Source organism: Hakea prostrata, chromosome 7 (genome assembly GCF_041222555.1).
Source record: "Hakea prostrata isolate BN-2017 chromosome 7, UWA_Hpros_2, whole genome shotgun sequence".
Taxonomy (NCBI): Eukaryota; Viridiplantae; Streptophyta; class Magnoliopsida; order Proteales; family Proteaceae; genus Hakea; species Hakea prostrata.
The window spans coordinates 1,666,076-1,683,861 of record NC_142606.1 but is presented as its reverse complement, the minus strand read 5'-3'; the positions used below and the strand labels follow the sequence as shown (position 1 = coordinate 1,683,861).

At 38.4% G+C, this 17,786-nt stretch overlaps 1 protein-coding gene across 3 annotated transcripts in view; it reads right to left on the bottom strand.

The window, feature by feature from the left end:
• Positions 1-690: 690 nt before the first annotated feature.
• Positions 691-17,786, bottom strand: part of LOC149008846 (yacP-like NYN domain protein) — a 58,589-nt gene continuing 41,493 nt past the window's right edge. For 2 of the 3 annotated variants that reach the window (XM_089162936.1, XM_089162937.1), the window contains 3 exons: positions 16,689-16,727; positions 2,218-2,264; positions 691-1,163 (listed from right to left, as the gene is read on the bottom strand). In XM_089162936.1, coding sequence (XP_089019062.1) covers positions 1,061-1,163; positions 2,218-2,264; positions 16,689-16,727 — 189 coding nt within the window. In that variant the 3' untranslated portion in view covers positions 691-1,060. Of the gene's footprint in view, positions 1,164-2,217; positions 2,265-16,481; positions 16,556-16,688; positions 16,728-17,786 lie in introns of all 3 variants that reach the window. The other variant, XR_016174575.1, reaches the window with a different exon arrangement.

Genomic DNA, 17,786 nt, shown 5'->3' with positions numbered 1-17,786 from the left:
GTGTCAACATTTAAAGCTCCATCACTAATGCCTGAAGTAGCTCCTCTAAGTATGGAAGCCAGACTAGAAGAATCTCAAATGCAGATGTTGTGTTAAGAGAGCTGTTTTAAGGGAGGCTACTGTTGCCATTAGCTACAAAAAAAAAAAAAAACTAAAAGGCTAGGGATGTAAACAAATAGTCAAAAATTCAAATTCCATTTGTATTTGTATCTGTTGAGGAGCATCCGAATTCAATTTTTTCGAATTCGAATATAACAATTTTAAGTCAGATATCATTCAATTCAATTAGGTGTTTGACGGATACTATCAATATCTATTGAGGAGCTAGGGATGTAAACAAATAGTCAAAAATTCAAATTCCATTTGTATTTGTATCTGTTGAGGAGCATCCAAATTCAATTTTTTTGAATTCGAATATAACAATTTTAAGTCAGATATCATTCAATTCAATTAGATGTTTGACGGATACTATCAACATCCGATTAAAATTTAATTTTGAAGAATACATCATTATCCCTTCATTAATATTCATTAATAATAACAAATTACATTAAAATACCAATAGTTACTCTAATCAAAAGTCAGATTTTTGAACTATATTCGGATATTTTTATCCATTTTGATTAACTAAACAAATTTGAAATCTGTTATAAATCGGATACTTTAATAATCGAATTCAAATTCCGATATTACCATATTTGAGCCATACATATCCCTATATCAGGAAAAGAAAATAGAATGCAAATCAGGAATAATAAATTTGAAAAACGTTTCGTTTTCAAGTTTTCCAGATGCCTGCCTGTCCGCATTTGGACCATTAAGACTCCTCTTGCCAGATAACGCAATTCAGTAAGTTTCAGTTGATTTGATTGCTAGATGTTCGATTCATCATACAAGACAGTCGAAAAAGAAAATGTTTTACTTGCATAACAAATAAGGAAAACAAACACAAAAATACTGACAGGAATTCTTTGCATCTCCACACGCTTGATAAAATAAAATAAAATAAAATAAAAACCACGAAGATACTTGTAGAAGAAACAAAAGTTCTACTGTACTACTACGACTCATTTTCAGATAGTTTTCTCCTAAGATCCTTGAGAGCATCAACCACTTCAGGCCCAAGATTGTACTTCAGCAGTTTCCCTTGTACAGAATACGACCTGCCAAAATGAGGAATTAGTATTTGGCAAGTGGTAGACCCCTATTTTCTTTACCTAGAAAAATGCCTAGGAAATGGCCAGGTGCTTACAGAAAAAGGGGAATGGATAGTATTTGTAACAGAATCAAGACTGCCTTGACCAACGAGGGTCTGTTCTGTGGCAGAACAAGTCGATGTAGGATTTTCAAAGGGAACAACTAATTAATTTAATAAGATTTTAAATAGAGTACTCTAAGCTAGCAATAAGGCTGGGGCAACCTCTCTGTTTAGCAATCATTTAAATAGAATAGCCTAGGAACTGTGCCAAGGTGCTTATTCAGAAAAAGTAGCATGGAAAAAGACAAGAACATAGTCAAATCAGTTAGTAACAGAATCAAGACTACCTTGACCAAACGAGGAGTCTGTTCTGTGGCAGAAACAAGTCGATGTAGGATTTTCAAAGGGAACAACTAATTAATTTAATAAAAGAAAATTTTAAAATAGAGTACTCTAAAAGCTGCAATAAGAGCTTGAGCAAACCATACTCTGATTTAGCAATCATTTAAATAGAATAGCCTAGGAACCGTGCCAAGGTGCTTATTCAGAAAAAGTAGCATGGAAAAAGACAAGAACATAGTCAAATCAGTTAGTAACAGAATCAAGACTACCTTGACCAAACGAGGAGTCTGTTCTGTGGCAGAAACAAGTCGATGCAGGATTTTCAAAGGGAACAACTAATTAATTTAATAACAGAAAATTTTAAAATGAGTACTCTAAAAGCTGCAATAAGAGCTTGAGCAAACCATACTCTGATTTAGCAATCATTTAAAAGTGACATGAATGACAACATAGGTTCCTTCATGACTAACTCAACTACGCCACTTCTCGATCCTTATGTCCAGGGATACATTTTTGCATATGTTTTCATACAAGTATCAACAAAAACATCTAGCAACCTTTCTCAAATGGGCAAATGATTTGGAAATTTTCCTTCCTAATTCCCACAAGGTGTCAGTTCCTAGATCTTGAAAACATACAACATAAATTGCACAAATGGAACATTAGACTGAGCTAACCTTTGTTCTTCAAGCATCGTGTCAAACTCCTCCTTGGAAGTTTTTATCTGCACAAAAATTAAAAAATGTCAAACCTGATAATGATCACAAATCTTCACCTAAAACAGCATTAATTATTCCAATACTTCTTGTTTTCTCGAGCATCTTTCCAAGATGTAATTGTGACTCCCAATTCTCAATAGAGCTTTAAATTTTTTTTTCCTTTTTTTTTTCCGGTTGGATCTATTTGTGCTTGCCATGAATCCGAATTTTAGATGCTGAGAACAGAAGCAATATAGAGGGGAAGAACAGAAAATTGGAAGATCAGGGTTGGGAAGAAGAAGACGAACGCTAACAGAGAATTAGGGAATGGGAGTAACAATATTCTTCATTATCCAAACTGCCTAACCTCATTACATTTATACTAGGACCACTTCCTTTTCTTAAGACCATTCTACCCCTAGTGTTCCCTAACCTGGATTCCCTTATAGCTTACTCACTTATGACCCAAATATAACAGACTTGTAACATTGCCGACCCCTTATAAGAACCTTGCCTCAAGGTTCAGAGGCAACCACTGACAATTTATTCTAGAAAAAAGAAAGCCATCCATGGATGGCGATATCCAAGAATTTGGGTAGCTATTAAGTTCTCCAGCTAAACCAAGCAAGCCAAGTGCAGAACGCAAGGATAATAACCAAAGGCACAAAAGACTGTGAGAGGCGGTCAACAAATTTGTGAACTGGAGCTTTGACCTTTTGTGCTGAGTCAACAAGTCGAACAATCTGTGAGAGAGCAGACTCAAATCCAACTCAAGTTGCCTGAACATGTAGCATACCATTCTCATTCATAGTTCCTCCAATTAATGTATCACCTTTTCTTTTGGCCACTGGCTTGGCTTCTCCCATTATCATGCCTTCAGTGACATGACTTAGACCCCATAAAACAAATCCATCTACTTTTGTACCAGGCATTACCTTGATCACATCATTTTTCTTTATCAATTGACTGTTGATTTTTCACTCACCTATCACTATTTCCCCATTACCCATTGTTAGTAGTGTTGCTGTTTCAGGTGCCAAATCCATAAGTTCAGCAATGGCATCAGATGTCTTTCTCTTGGCTAAAACCTCCAAACACTTGCCCACTAAAATAAAGGAAAAGAACATTGAGCTTGTCTCCAAGAAATCTGTAGACTTGAACTCCTACGACATAGCAACAGAATAGAAGTGGGCTATATAGGTTCCAAGGGCAATTCAAAACAAATTGAACATTATTTACCAATGCAATTAGAGACCAGTCACCCATTAAGAGGGGTCCACATCGCCAAAGCATTAGAGAATACAAGTAAGGAATGATGGGTCAAACTATGAAATCCCTTACAAACCCTAACCCAAAAATCTATGTTGTAGGTCCGAAGACCCGAAGTTAAGGTAGAAGACAGCTGTGAGCCATTCCATTGGAACCCATTGGTGGATCCAATCTAGAACCAACGGAGGTTGATGAAAATCCTAATATGAAAACCCTATCTGACTTTGGAAAAAGAGGTAACTTGAATGATGATGGACATGGGAAATGGACTATGAGTACTGTGATGACACCCTTGAAAGGTCGGGCAACCAAGCTAGTCCCCTAGACAGATTTGGTAATTTTTGAAAATTTAGGTTTCTGGAGCCTTATATATACAAACTTCGATCTAATTCAAACCACTTTGCCCCTAAGCTATTGGAGAACGTGAGAAGAACCCTAGAGCTCTCTCTCTTCAAGGCCAAGGAAGATCCCCAAGCATCCATGAGTGATTCATCCGTCGAATCTTCTTCTTCAAGGTTAGTAATCGCTCTCATTTTCTCTAGATCTACTCTCTCTTTTGTTTCTATCAATTATGGTGATTGTGAAGGTCTTATGCTACTGTAATGACCTACTTCTTCATCTTCACAGTCTTAGAGTGAATCCCCATTCACTCTATTCTTTCCGTGAGCAAAACGGTATGATTTTGATGTTAAACCTAGCATGATCTTCATGACCTTATTCTTACTTGAATGATTGGACTTCTAATCTATGCTAGATCTATTTCTAGGTTATTCTCTGATCATGATCTATTGTTTTCTTATTCTGAGAGTGGATTCCCATTCACTTAGTCTACCCGTGAGAATCTGCAGATTGATCCTACTATGTGATTTGTCAGACCTTCATTCCGATGACCTTGTTAGATGCTTGAAACATGATAGATAGCCTCCATATTCTATTTCAGAATTTTCCTATTAATTTTGGAGTGATTAAGACTCAAACGAGTTCAAAACTTAGGTTTTATGTTCGTACACAGAGGCTTGGTCAACTGCCTTGGTCGCCCCAAGCGACCAAGCCAGTCGACCAAGGATGCCCTGTGACAGCAACTTTACCTATTTGACCCCATTTTGACTCCGATCCTTTAGGGTTTGTTCCTTATGATCAATACTTGTTCATTTAGGTTTTCTTTGGTGATTTTGGACTTACCCTCTGATCTCTTTGCTTCGGAGTTTACGAAGTATGTTTAAGGTGAGAACGTTCACTCACAATTGACATCATTACATTCTATACCATGATAGGATTTGTATGCATATGTTAACAACTGTCTTAGGACCTTTTCTATATTGTTATACTTCTGTAATTTCAGAATATGTTTCATTGTGTTAACTTGTATACTTGTATGAACGTGATTGATTGGAATGGATTGTGTTATGATATATGAAATCATATTGTGATGTGATTGCCTATGTTGTAGTTGTGGAATGGGGAATGCCCTTTTGGTATTTCTGTCTTGGGACATCAGTGGAGGTGGTATAGGACGCTTTCCTATGTTGCCCCTAGGCGCTTTCCGAAATTACTGGATGACATACCTAAGACATTGTCTATATGAGTTTGGCTAAGAAACCCAGTCATATCTCACCCTATTAGCGAGGGAATTGAGGCAGAGTGACACATGGCAGCAATGGGGATTATGGGCGCTCAAGACCAGTAGTCAAAACGTGAGAAAACATAATCACATTGTGGGAGCCATTCATTGGTAGGGTCGCACATAAGAAACCTGGGCTCATGGGCGCTCAAGACCAGTAGACAACCCGTGAGAGAACACGAGAGCTTTCCATTTATTATATGTGGATGACCAATAAGGTTAAGGGTCTGTAGTCTGATTTGGTGGGTGCCATAGGATATGATACCTACAGGGAGAGAGATACCGGAAGGGACTGCCCAGGCACCGAAGGGAGGCTATCATACCGGAACGGACTATTTAAAGCATCGAAGGGAGGTATTCGACTCTGAGATTGATATAACTCAGTAGATGACTTGGACTGGGCTAGGTATAACCCTGACACGCGCTAATATTTATACCAATGGAGAAGTGAGAGAGTGCTGACCTAAACCCCAGCCATGGAATGTCAAAGAAGGATGTCGGGACCCAATTGCCGCGGAGAACCCAAAAGACGTGCTTAAGAGCTGTGAGGGAGAGTGACTAAGACTACATAGAGAAGCATGGTGTTTTATCCTTATGCGTGTCTACCACTAGAGACTAGCATAATTAGACTTAGAAGCATACTTGCATTATTGTCTCATATAATATTGCACCATGCTTGTTTTGAACTGTTTGTAATTGTTATTTGTGATTGAACTACTTGCTGAGTTCTTTTGAGCTCACCCTTCGGAGACAATGTTTGTTAGACCTTATTGCAGGTACCAATGACTACAAGACCCAAGACTACGAGGCCACGGCAAGTGACCCGTATTGCATGTAAGGCACTGGCCGTTACGAACATAATAGTGAAGACTTCCAGTGTGACGATGGTGCGTACGAAGATTAGTCCCATTTTGGAGCTGGAGCGCCATATTTGGATATGGAAGTCTTCGAGTTTAGACATACTTTATTTGAGTTTAAGGAGATGTACGATTAGTCATTAGATTGAATCTCAGACTTCTTTATTCCTTTATATTTTTATTTGGTTGTAACACATTAAGAGTTTTGATCTACCTTTCCGCTTGAATAATAGGTTTATTTCCTCTTAGTAGATCGAAGACAGAATATCTAGTTTATAACTTTAGTCATGATCGGGCAGATGATGAGGTGGTGATACTTGACGATAAAGAGATTCCTCAGAGTGATTGTTTTAGGTACCTAGGTTCAATCATAAGTAAAAGAGGTGATTTAGAGGATGAGGTTTCCCAAAGAATTAAAATAGGGCGGATGAAGTGGAGAGGTGCGTCCGGGGTCTTATGTGATAGGCGTATTCCATTAAAGCTTAAAGGAAAATTTTATAGGACCGTTGTTCGACCAACTATGATGTACGGTGCAGAGTGTTGGGCAGTTAAAAAGAATCATATAGATAAACTCAGTGTAGCAGAAATGAGAATGCTAAGATGGATGAGTGGCAAAACTAGGATGGATAAGATAATAAATGATCATATTAGAGTTGGTCTGGGAGTTGCTGCCATAAGTGATAACCTTCGAGAAAGTCGTTTGAGGTGGCACAACCAGGTTCAACGCAGACCTATAAATGCCCCTGTATGGAGAAGTGATATAATCCATATTAAAGGAACTAGAAGAGCTAGGGGTAGACCTAAGATAACCTTAGGAGAAGTGGTGAGAAATGATACCTATAGCTTAGGCCTTGTATCTAGCATGGCCTCGAACATAACTGATTGCAGGGCAAGAATCCATGTAGCCGGCCCCATTTAGTTGTGACAAAGCTTGTTGTTGTTGTTGTTGTTGTTGTTGTTCCGCTATACTTTATACTTTGATTTCTTTATTGGTATCATTTATTCCACACTCTGATATTCGTTGTGATCTATTTTAACGTCCTTCTTTGATTGTTTCCTTAATAATAATTATACAATGATTTGTTCTTGATTTTGATTACATTATTGTGCTATGTGGGAGTGTGATCACCCTGAACTGATCTTCGGGGTTGTGGATCACACATCCAGGTATTGCAGTTTAGGGTACCGGCTGGGGGATGTGACACAAACTACCCATATGAGGAAGACAGGAATACCTTCAACAAAAAACTTACGAGTTACGACACATGTCATCCCTTTTATCGTGAACACATGCACCTTCCAGCGCTTTAATTAAAAGATGATTTGGAAAGTAAGGGTTGACCTGAACATTCGTTGCATTGCGCCCATATTTCTTCTTCATCACAATATTCAATCGGTAATATGTCCATTTTTCACTGCTATCGTCACACAAATATGTTTGCCATCGACTCCATCCACTGCATGAAGTGTATCAAAACAGAATGGAAACTTTGGAGAAATAAGCAACTTCTAGATGGCTGAAAAAAAAAATTGACCATGCTCTTCCTCTTTGAATCGAGCGCTTGATAGAGCCATCCAACTAGTTCAATTGCAAATTTGACACGGCCTCCGATCGAACAAGCATGTTCTGTCCATTACTTCTCCACCAATTTGAGACCTAGTAACATTGTTCAATGATAAATTCTACCAGCAGTGAACTCACGACGTATTGATCCTTGTCGCCCCTTGCCTTAGGAAATTCCGCTAGTTCAGTCACACAAACTCAAGACAAAATCCAAACCCAAGCTGCTGTTCCATTTCGACTTTCTTTATTCCCTTGTCCTTCCTTAGCCACTCGTATTCTCTACGATGCTCTTCAATTGTTTGTGCATGAGGTTCCATCTTTAAACCACTTAAGCAAGCTCAAGAACAATCCATGGGAGTATTGAGATAGTGAGAACAACCGCAAGTAATTCGCCGGCATGAATGGGACCACCACCATAGGTGAGAGGCCACTCCACCACCGATGGAGTTGAGGCTTTCACCAACACCACCACCCATGAACTCCCTTCGGTGCTGTGACACAATTGTGCTCAAAACACTGGAAGAAGTATAAACAGTGCTTTTTCGGGTAATACCCTTACTTATAATTTCACACCATTAGCCCATGGGTTTCCTTGACTGATTGCGTATATCCTAGCCCATTTTCTGGACTAGGCTTGAGGAGCTTCTGTAGAGCCCAATTGTGAGAGGTTTTTAAATGGGCCATTTGAGTGATCCATAAGACCCAAAATTTTGGTTTAATAACTTGACTCATATGTACCATACTGTCCAAGCCCAAAAGACTAATTAAGCCGAACCTAATTTGGTTTTGACCACTGGTCCAATCTGTAACCATCCATAAACTAGTTCTTCCCAAATGAAAAACAAATCAACAATGGCAACCCTAGTTTCCTTCCAAAATACGGTCGCTGGGAACAAAATTCTTCTCTTCATTGTCAAGGACCAAGCATCGGCGACCATGTTGTGTCCTCCCCAAGGATGCCAATGAGTCCCCCTTTATTATTATCGCCCTCATCCATAGAGGCTTTGTTGGAGGTTGCACGGCCCAACCTACTTCCATTTTATACCGGCAACACTTATTCCAGTTATGACTCTTCTTTCCGCCGACTCCAGTCCTCCAATCACACAAAACTGATAGCTCCCGAAATTTCCTTCCCTTGCTCAAAAGTGAAATCAAGAGACGAATCGATTGCTTTTGTCTTTGTTTTCTCTTCGTCTCTTGTTCAAGTATTCCGTCTTTCACCCTCGTTGCCTCGAGCAAGCGATAGTCAAAAATGGAGCGAGAGTTTGGTGTTAAATTGATCTCTTCAACCACCGGAGCAAAATCAGTGAACCAAGAAGCAATTCCCTCACTCAACTTTGGATCTACCCGTACAAACCTTTCATCACATTGGATTTGCTCCCTCTCGCTACTGAAATCACTAATCAGTGAATCGATTTGAGGTTCTTTCCACAACAATCTTAGATCTACAACCTTCTTATTACCGAGAGCATGAGTCAGTGAATCAGCTTGAGGTTCCACCTCCGTCAACTGCGATTCCATCGCAACTTTGTATTGTAACCTATCTTATGCTTCAATCACAACCAGTAGAATTCCTCTGTATGTGGCGCTGGTTTCAACCTCCCTTGATAATTCCAGCTTTAGTGATTCCGCTGCTATGGCCTCTTGAGAATGACTATTGGTGGTATTGGCGGTGGACATTGTTCAGCTAAGAGAATGGAAGCAGCACCCATCCGTTCAAGGAGGAGATTGAGCTTCCGTTCCATTAATGATAGGAGAGTAAAGAGCTTCTCCCTGATCACCTGCAGATCGCCGTCCATTCGAATCCAGCAAGTCAGACCAATGTTATGAATCTGAATTTTAGATGTTGTTAGTAGAAGAAATATAGAGGAAGAACAGAAAATTGGAAGATCAAGGTTGGGAAGAACCCGAAGAAGAAGACGAACACTGAGAGAGAAATAGGGAATGGGAATAACAATATTCTTCATTATCCAAACTGCCTTAACCACATTACATTTATACTAGGACCACTTCCTTTTCTTAAGACCATTCTACCCCTAGTGTTCCCTAGCTTGGATTCCCTACAGCTTACTCACCTATGACCCAAACCCATATAACAAACTCATAACAGTCCTTCCCAGCAGCACTATGTTAGTTAAAATCTATTCCATGCTTAGATTTCTACAACTATGTAATTTTGGCAGTGCACGGGCAGTTTAGTAATTTGGTAAAACATCGAGTTGAGGGCAGTCTCATCCTTTTAAGTCTTTTAGTTATGTTAGTCTTTTCATTCAAGAAAGCAGCCAATGATTTGGGTGCAACAATCTTGAAAGAGATTGCCTATAATGATAATATTACGCACATATATGATAAGGATCAGAACGCTGAAAAATACTCATCATCGCCACTCATTACTACAATGTGTCAGTTCAATTCCAACACAGCTTCAACGAGTCGACCAAACTAAGCTTGAGGTGTCTGTTCCAATCCATCTAGAGTACCATAGCCTTGACTGAGTTGTAGGCAAACGCCAAGATCTATCAGAACCAGAATAATTTTTTTTTTTTTTTTTTTTTTGGGGGGGGGGGGGTGGTAAATATGAACTTCTTGAAAAATCGGTTAGTAAGTGTAGAGATGAAATAGATATCTCAAATTGAGGTCCTAGAAGGTTTGTCAGCATAAAGATCTTAGGAGAATGTCATGGATGGGGTAAAGACTTCAGATTCAGAACAAATTCAATATTAAGAGATAGGCTTCTAGAGGCAATCAGGGTGTCAAGGTGTTTGTTCTAGGGTAGGAGTATAGGGTTATAAAGAACCAAATATCCAATGGCTCCTGGATTACCAAGAAACTTGGATTGAACTCAGGGGATGAGGCATGGAGATGATGCTCCAAGGTATGCACAGATCTCGTGGTTAGATTGATGTCTAACTTCAAAATTACAGTTTCTTGTTGAATTGAAAACTCAACAAAAGTGATAGATTTAAGGATGACAGAACATGTTGTAACTTTGCAGGGGCTATGGTGGGGTTGAAACCACTTTCCACCATTAGAATCCCTTCCGTTTTCAAAGACTAGATGATGAGATTTTGGCCAAGGCCGTGACATGGAAAGGAGGAACAGCTAGGGACAAGTTGGCCACACCAGTTGGAGCAATCACAAGGGCTCCAGCCAAACAATTTAAAGAAAGTTTAATAACCTTAATTTGTGAGATTTGGGATAAGTATAATCATTAAAGGCTGGAAGAAGAGGATTATCAAGATCATTGATTTGATCAGAACAAATGGAGACAATCAAGGGAATTGATTACATTCCAAATACAGGCATATTCCATCTTTACCATTTGTTTCCTTTTTCTTTATGTTCCTGATATAAAGCTGAATTTAGAGCTAAGGGTACTTTGGGAATTTCTGTAAATCCAAGGGCTGCTCAGGCATTCCAGCAAAGAGAAGGCCTGATTCAGGGTGCTTAAGGTATTCAATAGCTCTGAAAAACCCTTCTATAGTAAGTAATTCAGATCTGAATTTTAATGAAAATTCAAAACTAGACTTTGGGGGAGTTTCAGCTCAGGTAGGAGTGGAGCGACTGTCTTGCTCTTCTGCAGTTTCAGAACTGTCTGTCTTGCTGTCCCGCAGTTTCAAATCTTGTTTTTAATGATTCTAGGACTTGGGGAAGGTCTGAATTGTATAACTTATAAGGAGTTGCAGAAATTAGAGGAAGAAGACAAAATACAGAATTTTCTTAAAGCTAGGGAAATAGGGTTTAAGTGAGGGAATGACAGTAGGGTTGTCTTCAAAGGGGGATTAAGGGATTGGGGATAAAGAGTTGCAGGGGGTGGGGTCCTAGGGCTTCTGTGGGGAAGTAGAAAGGACCTGCAGTTGCTAGGGGAAGTGGTGGAAGGGGCTGGGAGGGTCATACGGCTTTAAGGGGGATGGTCAGGGGAGTTGTATGGGTGGAGGAAGACTGCTGTTTAAGTGCAGCCGCAATGGGGAATGGGCTTCTTAGGAGCGCAGGGCAGGGGGATAGGTACAACGGCCTAGGGGAGATGGGGAAGGGTAGGGGATCTCTGTTTCTTGGAACCACTGTTTTTCAACAGTGGCTGCTTGTAGAAATGCTTGTAGGCTGCTGGAATGAAGAAGAAGAAGCTGAACTTGAACAAATTCTACTCAACCAGGCAACCCCTCAATTAGGAAACCTTGATCCTCAAACTTAATCAATCACTAAAGAATTAAAATGAGCAATGAGACTTATTTATAGCCTTTATAAAGAAAGAAGAACTTGACTCAAACTCAACTAAGACTTAGAGACAAACTCAAGTACTAACTAAAATAAAAGACTGACTTATCTATTAGAGTCCTCTTTAGGAAAATAGTTCTAACCTAAATAAAACCACAACCACTTAATAAAGATAAGTTCTAATCAAAGGCAAACTCCTAAACGATAAGAACTCTTCTGGTAAAAGAGTCTTATCCTATCCACAACTTAATCAGTGGAAACTCACTCAAAACAACTTAAATAAGAATTAAAATGGACTGGGACTCTTTCATAACTCACAAAATACTAACCCGAACAAAAAAAATAAAAATAGATCCATGACCCTTGGATTAAGGAGACTCCCCTGGAAAAATGACCAAAGTACCCATGGAATGGGGTTCGGCCAGCATGTCTGGGTGGTTTTTGAGGCCCAATTTGGGGTACAGCCAAGGGTGTCTCTGTGTTCAAATCAGTTCCTTGTCTAGGAAAGGGGATCCACCATCTTTATTATATGTTTCCCATTTAATGGTGTAACCTTTTTGTGTTACGATCCATCCTTACATAAGACAAGGAAATCCATTTAAGGAGACAACATTATTAGTATGTGTGGCTTTATCTTCATTTTAGTTCTTTCTAAGGACTATTTGAGCTTTTCAAGATTGCTCTTGTGGTGTTCGATTGACTTCTCACCCAAACATTGCCAGTTTGAGTGTGGCGTCTTAAAATTGATAATGAGGTTCTTGTCAAATAGTTTGGAGACTATGGATTGCAGTCTTTACAAAGGTTCCAGCTACTCTATTGGCAACGGGTCAAGATTCTCTTCGCAGCCAAAAACCTCTTTAGAAATTATCCCTTCTTTTATCGGGAAAAAAAAATAGCAAAACAGAAACGATCCCTTCTGTTCGGATTCAAATCATCTGGTTAGAGCACAGTTTCTAATGAGGTTCTATAACGGGTTTCTAGCAAGTTTCATCTGTCCAAAATATTTGTTTCAATATTTTTGTTATGTGATGTTCTTGAAGTAATAATTACCCTTTTGTATAGGGGGAGGGTAAGAGTTAACCTTTGTATTGTTATTTGGGGAAAAAAGAAAAGAACGGAGAAAAAATCAGATAAAAAATAAGAAATCAAAAGCTTGTATTTTGATTTGCGGGCAAATCTTTTTCAAGAGGCCATACCAATTGGACCAATCACAAGGGCTCAAGGCAAAAAATTTAAGGTCTAATCACTTTTATTTGTGAGATTTGGCATGAGTCTAATCATTCAAGGCTAGAAGAGGAGGAAATCAATAAGATCATTAATAGGATAGGGACAAATGGAGCAAATCAAAGGCATTGATTACATTCCAAATTGAGGCCCATTCCATCTTCACCATTTGTCTCCTTTTTCTTTATGTTCCTTGTCTAGGAAAGGGGATCTACCACCTTTACTTTTTGTTTCCTTATCTTGAAGTTTACCATTTAGTAATTACCTTTTTGTGTTAAGATCCATCCTTATATAAGATAAGGAAATCCATGTTAGGAGACACGAAATTATTAGTATCAAAGGCTTTATTTTCTCTTTGGTTATATCTAAGGACTATTCGAACTTATCAAGACTGTTCTCATAGTGTTCGATCGACTTATCGCCCAAATACTATGAGTTTGAGTATGACGTGTTACAATTGATATCAAGGTTCTTGTCAAATAGTTTGGAGGCTAGGGGTCACCGTGTTTACCAAGGTTCTAGCTACTCTATTGGCAATGAATCAAGATTCTCTTTGCAGCCAAAAACCTCCTTAGAAAAGATTCCCTTCCACTTGGATTCACGTCATCAATAGAGCTCCATATCCTCCCCTTCGTTTGACGAGAAAACCATTGAGAGTCACAGCCCCAACAGACTTCTTTGGCACCCTAAAACGTCACTAACAGCAAGACCTGAAATTGCAGAAAGCTGGTACAATTTTAGAGGATCTTGGCTAGCTGCTGCCTTGCTTGGACACCTAGCTCAAAATCCAAGGCGTTTGTGAAGGTTCTTGGTTGTTTAAGTCCATGATCCTTGCCGTGGCTGTAGGTCTAGCCTAACCTCCACAAAGGAAAAAAAAAAAACACTTCTAAGAAAAGGGGGAGACTACTGCCACTATCAACTATTACCTAGGCGACTTCTCCAACTGATTTCTCCTTGCCAATGCTTGCCCTCCTCAACACAACCTCATGAACCTCCGCCATGAGCTCTATTCCCCCCGACACCCCTCCCCCCACCTCTGACCAACCTCCTGCATCCTGCCTCCGGCCTCCTGCCATCACTCTCATGTCCGAATCTATTTGTAACCCTCCCGATGACCTTTCTCTCCCCAAAATCCTGGAACTCCCTCTTCCTCTCCCCTCCACTTGAACCCTCCTCTAATAGCAATCTCTCCTATTTCCCCCCTCCTCAATTGACCTTGGAAAGACCTTTATGAACGGAGTTGAAGACCCTCAAGACTCTCCTATGCCTGTGTCTGCATAGAGGTCTCTGCTATGGTGTATCAGGTTGGCGCCTGATACCGAAAAAAATCTAGCCAAACCCTTTCATGGATTTGAGCTTATATGATAAACGCTATGCTAGGGCGATCCCCGACAAAAGAAGTGACGTGCTACACTATGGCCCGAGTGATGAGTGGGCAAGGGTTAACAAAGGAGTCTATCATAAGTGACGTGTCACCTCGGGGCCCAGACACAGTGATAAGTAGGCAAGGGTTCTCGTGCCATGGATGAGTGTGAGTAAAGAAGCTAGTCCAAAAACGTAGGATTAGATTAGCATCTTGGAACATAGGATCTTTAACAGGTAAGAACTTAGAATTGATAGATGTTATAAGGAATAGAAGGATTAATATAGCTTGCATTCAACAGACTAGATGGAAGGGTAGAAAAACTGGAGAGTTGGATGACTTTAAACTTTGGTATATTGGAGATAAAACTAATAAAAATGGAGTAGGTATAAAGTGAATAAAGATTTTGAAAATGATGTGGTGGATGTTAAAAGAGTAGGTGATTAAATTATTGCTATCAACCTTGTAAAGGGGAAAGAAGTCATAAATATAATTAGTGCATATGCACCTCAAGTAGGATTGGATGAAAGTTTAAAGTTAGAATTTTAGAAAAGCATGGATGCAGTCATGCAATGAATTTGTCAAGGAGAAAAGATTATCAAAGAGGGTGATCTAAATAGACATATTGGGAAAGAACAAAGAGGCTATAAGAATGTACATGGAGGATATGTTTGTAGAGAAAGGAATGAGGAAGAGATCTTAATTTTAGATTTTGTTGTTTCTTTTGATCTATCTATTGTAAATACTTACTTTAAAAAGAGAGAGGAGCATTTAATTACCTTCAAAAGTGGCCACATAGAAGCCAAATAGATTTCATCCTAACTAGGACTGATATATTGTTGTGCAAAGATTGCAAGGTGATACCACGGGAAAGCTTAACCACACAACATAGACTTTGGATATATGCCTAACTCCAAAAAATCATAAAAAGTGCCAGGTTAACTATCCTAGGATCAGATGGTGGAACTTTAAAGGAGAGTGCTTGAAATCCTTCGCTAATAATGTAGTCAAACAGGGAAAGTGGGATTTTGAGGGGGACACTAAAGTGACGTGGAATGAGATGGCTACGTCTATCAAGAAAGTGGCTAAAGATGTCATAAGTAAATCAAAAGGAAAGCTCCATTCTTATAGGGAAATTTGGTGGTGAGATAATGAGGTTCAAGAAAAAGTAAACTAGTTTTAAGACATGAAGCTAAGAAAATTGCAGGAAAAGCAAGGGAGAAGAAAGAATATCAACTTTGTAACTTTGGTCATGGCAGACGATGAGGTGGTGAAACTTGATGATAAGGAGATTCCTCAGAGCGATTATTTTAAGTACATTGATTCAATCATAAATAAAAAAATTTTTGATATAGAGATATAGAGGATGATGTCTCCTAAAGATTTAAAATTGGGTCAATGCGTCCGGGGTCTTGTGTGATCAACGTATTCCTTTAAAGCTTAAAGAAAATTCTATAGGACCGTCATTCGACCATCTATGATAGTGCAGAGTATTGGGTTGTTAAATAGAACCATGTAGATAGACTCGTTATAGCAGAAATGAGAATGCTAAGATGGATGAGTGGCAACACTAAGAATGATAAGGAATAATCATATTAGAATGGGTCTAGGAGTAGTTTCAATAAGTGATAAGCTACGAGATATATTCCACACACATTGAAAATTTCCAATTTTGATATTAGCCACATGGAACAAGAAATCCTTGTTGCTGTCATTGTTTCTTGTTGATTTGAGAGAGATAATTGAATGAGGATTCTCTTCACCTACTTGTCATTACTTACAAAATTATTATAAATTATCTATACATATTCAATTACCAACTCTATTTTTCATTCCACATTCAATTCTGGACAATAGTGACCAAAACATTTGTCAATTTTAATCAGACCTACAGTTTGACATTAAATTATTTTGAATAGGTAAAAATTGATTGAGGATTCTCTTCACTTACTTCTCATAATTTAAAAAATTATTATAAATTAATTATACATATTCAATTACCAAATCTATTTTTCATCCCACATTCAATTCTGGACAATAGTTACCAAATCATTTGTCAATTTTAATCAGAACTACATTTTGATAATAAATTCTTTTAAATAGGTAAAACATGAAAATGAAAATTGATACCTAAACGAGCCTTAGTTATAGAGCACAGAAAACAGCAACAGTGTTAATGGCTACCATTCGCTGTATACTTCCCACTGACAAGTAAAACAATCACACAAATTTTTTCTTACAGGATTTGTAAAAATACGCTTACAAGGAAAATGTGATATCGTATTTCAAGAACACTTTTCCTGGGTTGAAAAATAAAATTTAATGAAAATATCTCACCTCTGAAATCAGTGCTTTGCAGCTCCACACAAATGCCCCCTGGAATTTATAATACCAGAGTTAATACAAAGGAGGGCCTTAAGACTGTTATATACAATATAAATTATTCAAGTAAAGCATCAGATCAACTTGTCAATCTCACATAGAATCATATTGGCTGCAACTTGTATCTGCAGCTAAACAGAAAGTCGAAAACACACTGCCTGACACTCTGGGGAAGCATGCATTCTCTGATCTTTTTTCTTTTTCTTTTTCTGGTAAACAGGAAGGGTGCATTCTGATCCCCTAGCAGAGAGAAAACTTTAATGACCCAGCAAAAAACAGAAATTTTCAGGTTTTGACCGAAATTTCGGTGGAAACCTAGTTTTTTTTTTGGAATTTCGACCCCAGGTTTCGGGCTTTATATGACCTCCAATTCATCTAATTTATTGCCTTCTACCTATTTAAAGCATAATAAACACAATGGAACTTTTGTATTTTTTTCCAAAAGAAAAAAGAAAAAACAAAAGTTAGCATTCAAGCATACTAATAAATGACTGGTTCCGACAAATACAAATTATATTGCCTACATGCATAGAATTCTCAGCATACATGGATTGTTTGATAGAATGGTTACAAATACAACAAGTCAGCAAAATACAATGACCAACTAGATCAAGTAATGGTGTCTCACATGTATTAAGTTCAAGCCCATATCATGTATACAAAGGTTTTTGAAGTTCAGGAAATAGTTTTAAAATCAGAAAATTAAAAAAATAGTTGCAATAATCAAAATATAAGTTTACCAACACATAATCATAGATCAATAGTTCTAGACTAAGCATATATTAATTTCAACGCAATACAAGATCATTTAAGGCTTGAACAAACAAAAATGAAACTATTGGGTATGGCTCATGCTTCACATTCTGTTGCCGACGAGTTTTCTTTGTAGTTTGGGCTTAGGCCCATGAATAGTTGTTGTCACTTAAAAGATGTTTGATGGAAAAAAAGGAGCAAAAGAGGTGTTTGAAGACTAAAGTAGATGGGGAAATTAGGTAAAAATGGGAGAGAAATCAACAAAAACAAAGGTAAAACAAGTCTTAGTGTCAAAACCTG